This window comes from Leiobunum rupestre, chromosome 7, assembly GCF_980474605.1.
Source record: "Leiobunum rupestre chromosome 7, qqLeiRupe1.1.hap1, whole genome shotgun sequence".
Taxonomy (NCBI): Eukaryota; Metazoa; Arthropoda; class Arachnida; order Opiliones; family Sclerosomatidae; genus Leiobunum; species Leiobunum rupestre.
The window spans coordinates 40,330,295-40,336,047 of record NC_143390.1 but is presented as its reverse complement, the minus strand read 5'-3'; the positions used below and the strand labels follow the sequence as shown (position 1 = coordinate 40,336,047).

The following is a 5,753-nucleotide window of genomic DNA, read 5'->3' as shown; positions in this document are numbered from 1 at the left end:
CCCCTTCCTCTCTTCCCAAAACTCACCTTTTTATTATTATATAAATTTAAATAAAAAAGTGAAATACCTCCCCCTTTATGGGTATGAAATTTCACGTCCCTTTTACAGAACTAAAAAAAAATATCGGCGCAGATGCGAAAGTCATCGGAGTATTAACCTAGCAATTTGTACAATCTTAATCGAGGGGGTAAGGTTTACGTCGCTATATATAAAACGGTAGTTTCGGATTAAATCGAGTCTTCTTGGCGGCGAAACGGGGAGGGGGTCAAAACTTGCTCCACTTTCTCCGAAAAACTAACGGTTTCTTTTACCGTCTGTGTCCACAATTTTCGGGGAGAAATAAAAAAGCTCAGTTACCCCCTCTGTTAGAAATTGATAATAATATATGAAAAAAACAGTTCATCCCCCTTTTTCGCTAATTGGCGACCCCCAACTACCCCACCCCTCATTTTTTGGGAGTGGTGGTTTTTGGGGAAGCTTCGACGACTGTTCTTTGCTAGAATGGTATAAACATTGGAGACGGGGTATATAAAGGGTTACCCCTCTCCTTTGAACCCCCATACACCGAATACAGATCTCATAGGGCATATTTCGCTCTCGCTATTTTCTCGGCCTTTTGAAAAGTAGTGAAGAGAAATCAATCCGTGTTTCACCTTTTTTCTCTCCTCTCTCTATCTTTCTCTGTCTTTTAATTTCTCCGTTTCGCGAAAGGATTTTCACGAGATGATCATGTCTTTTAAGGTAAGCTTTTCCGCATTGCTTTACGAGTTAATTTAAATCTTGGAAATTTAAAATTAATTATCGGAATCGACGGATACAATAGAAAAAGCATTTTTTAAACGTGCCTTTTTTGGATTAACGTTGTTAAGTTTAAAAACTAATGAATATTTATATAAGGCTATGATAAATAGTTTAAGAAATACTAAGCAAATAGAACATTTAAAATCCTAATGATTTACACTGCATTTTAAAATAATTTTTACCGTTTTGAAAATTTATTTAAGTAGCCACTTTCCGTTCATTGCTTAAATAATAAACCATAACCTAGCCAATAGGTTAGGTTATCAATTCAAAATCCAGCAATTCTCTTAATTTAAGAAATTTCCAAGACTCTTTAAAAATTTAAATACATATAATAGGGACGTACGTAATTAATTATATTTAATTCGTAAGTTACCCATGTTTAAATTTTTTGTATAATTAATCATCATAAGCCATTCTAACCCAAAACGTTAATTATTAATTTAAATTAATCTAAAAAAATATTACTGTAACCTTCAATAAATATAAATTTTGATCAGCCCATTCCCTAATAGAACCATTTAACGGCCAACCATAAGACGAATAGTTCGAATAAAAATAAAAGTGTAAACAGAGTGAGAAAATTTTCTAATTTCAGTTATTAGTATCTTTGTTTGCCCTGGTCGGTGTAGCCAGGGCGGGAGTCGTCGCCAACGGGGGAGTCAGCAGCGCTTCTAACAGCCAAGACGTGAGTACATTTGCATAAACCGCCTCTTCCTCCCATTCAAAGAGAAAAATAAACCGGAAAAAATCTTTGAAACATTCTTCAATATCCTTCGCTCGGATGTAAAGTAATCACTCAATAATTCGTAACAGTACAATGCCCGGTAGCCATTACTACCCTTGATCGTAAAAATCGCTCTCCTCCTTTCGAAATGCCAGAGAGAGAGATAGAACGAACGAATCAAGGATTCATAAGAGCGGATTCCCCGGGGCGCTGGACCGTCAATATCCCCTTCTTTAAACTGCCAAATCACTGGAAATTTCTTATAATAGTTTTTAATGTTAGTTATTTCCAAACCCCGATCAGTTGGTAGCCGCGAATAATATCACCGATTTCGTGAATCGATAGGAAAAATATTTTCGCGTAACTTTTAAACTATATTTTTCTCTTTGGCGGAAGAATCCGCGGGTGGCGCGTCGGGCGCCTTCGTAATTTACAAAAAATGATAAAGAAAGCGTTAAGAAAAATGGGGATAGTTCGAGAGCGTTTGAACGGGGAGTGAATTCGGCCGTTGTAACACGCAAACTGTACCGCCGATCCCCTCTTTTACCATACTGTTATATTTAATTTTTTCTACGTAATTTCGAACCGAGTTACGAAATCAGTCTCGAATACATTTTTTCTCTTTTTATAAATTATTGGGAGCATCATTTGGGAGGGGCCGCACGCGAAGAGGCTCTACGTTAACATTGCTGAGCACGTCAAAATTGGTGTTATGATTAATACCGCAATTATTGATTCGTGATTTCGCCTAATGTATTTTCCAGCAAACGTAACCGTTCCGTTGTAAGAGATATTTTCATAATATCTTAAGTTCTAAAAAGTCCCGATTTATCTTTCATATTTTATTTTTCGGAGGTCTGTATTTGAAGATTCTAATCAGAAATTTCACGACTATATTAAGACGTTTTCGTAGTTTAAATTGTAGTAATAACGTGAAGACAGTTGAGCTAATGTTTCACTCACGATTACGATTATTGTTAATATAAGGATTTGGTGGTAAACTAGTGTTTTAGTATTTGATGAGACTGAATTGACTTTACCATCCCACGCGTTTTATTTGAACTGGTAGTTGATAGTCTTAGAACAAATTCCAAAGTTTTCCAATGTTTTGTTTTTATTTATCGTTGCGTCATTTAGAATCTTGGTAACTACGAATTCCACTACGAGATAGTGGATCCATTCGGAGCTACCAACGAACGCACTGAGAGAGGAGACTCTTACGGAAACAAATACGGAACCTACGCTCTGTCCGATCTCGATGGCCGCATCAGAAGAGTCAGCTACATCGCCGACGCCGGCGGATTCCGAGTGGGCATCGACAGCAACGAACGCGGCGTCCAAACCAGTCAACCAGCTTCCGCGGCCATCAACAAGTACGAGGAACCCGTTCAAGCCGTCGCCGTCAAGGCCGTCGCTCCAGTTGTCCACGCTGCTCCAGCCGTTGCCGTCAGGACTGTTACTCCAGTTGTCCAAGCCGCTCCCGCTGTAGCTGTCAGGACTGTTACTCCAGTTGTCCACGCCGCTCCGGCCGTAGCTGTTAGGGCGCCAACTGTCGCCACTTACGCCGCTGCCCCGGTAGCGACCTACGCCCACGCTCCAGTGGCCACCTACGCCCACGCTCCAGTAGCTACTTACGCCGCTGCCCCGGTAGCTACCTACGCCCACGCTCCAGTAGCTACTTACGCCCACGCTCCAGTAGCTACTTACGCTCACGCCCCAGTGGCCACCTACGCCCATGCTCCAGCCTATACCGCTTACTCCCACACCCCAGTAGCGGCTTACGCTCCATCTGTGGCCGCCTACGGATACGCCCCATCTCGATTGGCTCTTCTCCGATCGAACCAAATCGATGAACAACCAGCTCTTCGCAGCGCTAGTCAACCAGCCGGTCCAGCTCCAGCTCCGGAAGCCGAAGGTCCACAACAAAGGTATAATCATATATAACTTTAATTAGCCCTTATATAACAAATTCTAATAATTTTATCGCTTTATCTAGATCTTCCGCCCCTCAACCAGCTCAGGAACAACCAGCCCAACCCGAACAACCTGCCTTGAGATCCGCCGCCCCACAAGTACCCGCTCCAGCCCCATCTCAACGTTCCCAAGCCATCACTTACAACTCTTATTTCCGTCAACAAGCCCCAACCAACTTCGTCCTCCCACCATCCCCAACCGCTGACAACCTCCGACGATTGACCCAAGGATCCGCCGCCCCGGAACAACCGGCTCTTCGTAGCGCCGCTCCAGCTACCCCAGCCCCTCAACCAACCCCAGCTCCTCAACCAGCCTCGACCCGTAAGATAACTTCGCGCAATCCCTAATGGGTCAACAATTAACATAATTTCATTAAAAGCAGCAAGCGGTCCATCCGCGCAAGATGTAGCCGCCATGATGGCTATGATCCAAGCCGCCCAGCAACAGCAACAAGAGGAACAAATGCGTCAACAACAACAACAGCAAGAGGACCAACAGCGTCGCAACGAACAAATTGAAGCCCTGATCCGATCCGCCACCCCACAACCTCAGGCCCAAGCCAGACAACAACAACAAATGCAAATCCAAGAGCCAGCTTACGGTCAACGCATCCCACTCTTCCGTAGCGCCACCGCCGCCCAACGTCAACAAGAAGCCGCCGCCGCCGCCCAAGCAGGCATCCCTCAATTCCGCTCTTTGACCCAAGCCGTTCAAAGCCCACCAGAACCAGCGCCCCAACCTCAGGTACGAACGTCCATACCACGTCAAAAAACACCCGAACTTAAACGACTTTCACTCCGCAGCAAAGACAATTAGAACAAGCCGTCCCAGTCCGCCCCGAAGCTGACGAAGCCCCAGCCGCCCAACCTCAACAAGGCGCCCCGAGATTCGAGGAATCCGCCAGAAGCGGACCAGTTCACCATTCCGCCGGAGTGGTGTCTCTCCGCACCGGTGCCTTGACCGCCCGAACCGTCGTCGCGGCTCCAGGAGCTTACTACGCCGCCGCCCCACTGTACGCCCCAGCGGCCGTCGGGGTCAAAGTCAAATCCTACTACTAAATCGGCAAACCTTCTCCAGAAATAGAGAACGAGGCGCGAAGAACAAAATACGAAATAGAAAGTTAATTTATATTAAATATAAAAGATCTTTTAGTGAGAGTGAAATAACTAAAACATTTCCCGGAAACTACGTCCCTTTTCGTTTCGTCGTCTCAGACCGCCGTCTGCTACGACGAAACGAATACAGTTTTCGTGAAAAAAAAATAACAGATAAAAAAATCAAAAAAAAATCAAAACATAGATAGTACTATAGTTGGGGTAGACTATAATAGACTGTGGTTATCGTGGTATTTTCGTCCTGTGCCATTTTGTCCTTGTGTTTGTTACCATTCACGCGGGTTAGAATATAGATAAATAAGGGTTGAGGATTTCGGTCGCTGGTGGAAAGGAGCCTTTATTAGCGCGTTCAAGGTCTGGGTCCCTTAACGGTCTCGCGGAACCCATCCAGAGATTATCATCTTTCAAATATCCAACCCATTTATTGTTGGATATTTCAAAGTCAGTATTTTTAAGGATAAGGGTTCCTTAACTAAACCCACCGAAGAACCCAACCAAGTAACGAAGGTCAGTTCTTCGGTGGATTGTCGCCTGATGAGATGGTTAAGATTCCTGAAGACCTGATCAACCCAAAATTACGTCCGTCGTCCTTCTCGTCTTTAAGTGTGTAGATACGTCTTCGTCTTATTTATTTAGGTCTTTTAAAAAAAGTTAACTAGAACGGTACACAGTCACCCGTTTCTCGAATTTATGTCTAATCACGTAAACGCGAGAAAATCATTCTCAGACGAAATAACCGTTCTTTTTAATTTTTTGAGGCAATACATTTAGTCCAACGTACCAAGTCGAATCTTTGAGGACATAGCGAATTATCGAAGACTGTTCTTGGGAACTATCCGTTGGTTTTATTCAGCGCGATGCATTTCCCTCGCGCTGAATAAAACTAACGCGATCAACTTTTAAAGAAAATCAGGATTTATCTAAAAAATTTCAGTCGCTTTAGAATAACTATTTTCCAAATTGGATTTTCCAATTTAGCAATTTGAATGCGCCTTCCAACTGGAACCCCTCTTATTGGTAAATGATTAAATCCCAATTGGAAAATAAAACCCCGAACTGGAATTTTTTAAATAAAACTAACAACCGCCCAACTTCAATGATTCGAACGAGTCAAATATACATTCGCATCACTGAAG

The 5,753-nt window shown here is 43.3% G+C and overlaps 1 protein-coding gene across 1 annotated transcript; it reads left to right on the top strand.

Moving 5' to 3' along the window:
* The first annotated feature begins 634 nt into the window (after nucleotides 1-634).
* LOC149936306 (uncharacterized) lies at nucleotides 635-5,441 on the top strand. Its single transcript, XM_090181556.1, has 6 exons — nucleotides 635-741; nucleotides 1,400-1,489; nucleotides 2,666-3,456; nucleotides 3,525-3,823; nucleotides 3,885-4,246; nucleotides 4,306-5,441. Exons 1-6 carry the CDS (start codon nucleotides 724-726, stop codon nucleotides 4,558-4,560), a joined length of 1,815 nt encoding a protein of 604 aa, XP_090037682.1. The 5' UTR covers nucleotides 635-723; the 3' UTR covers nucleotides 4,561-5,441.
* Nucleotides 5,442-5,753: the final 312 nt, after the last annotated feature.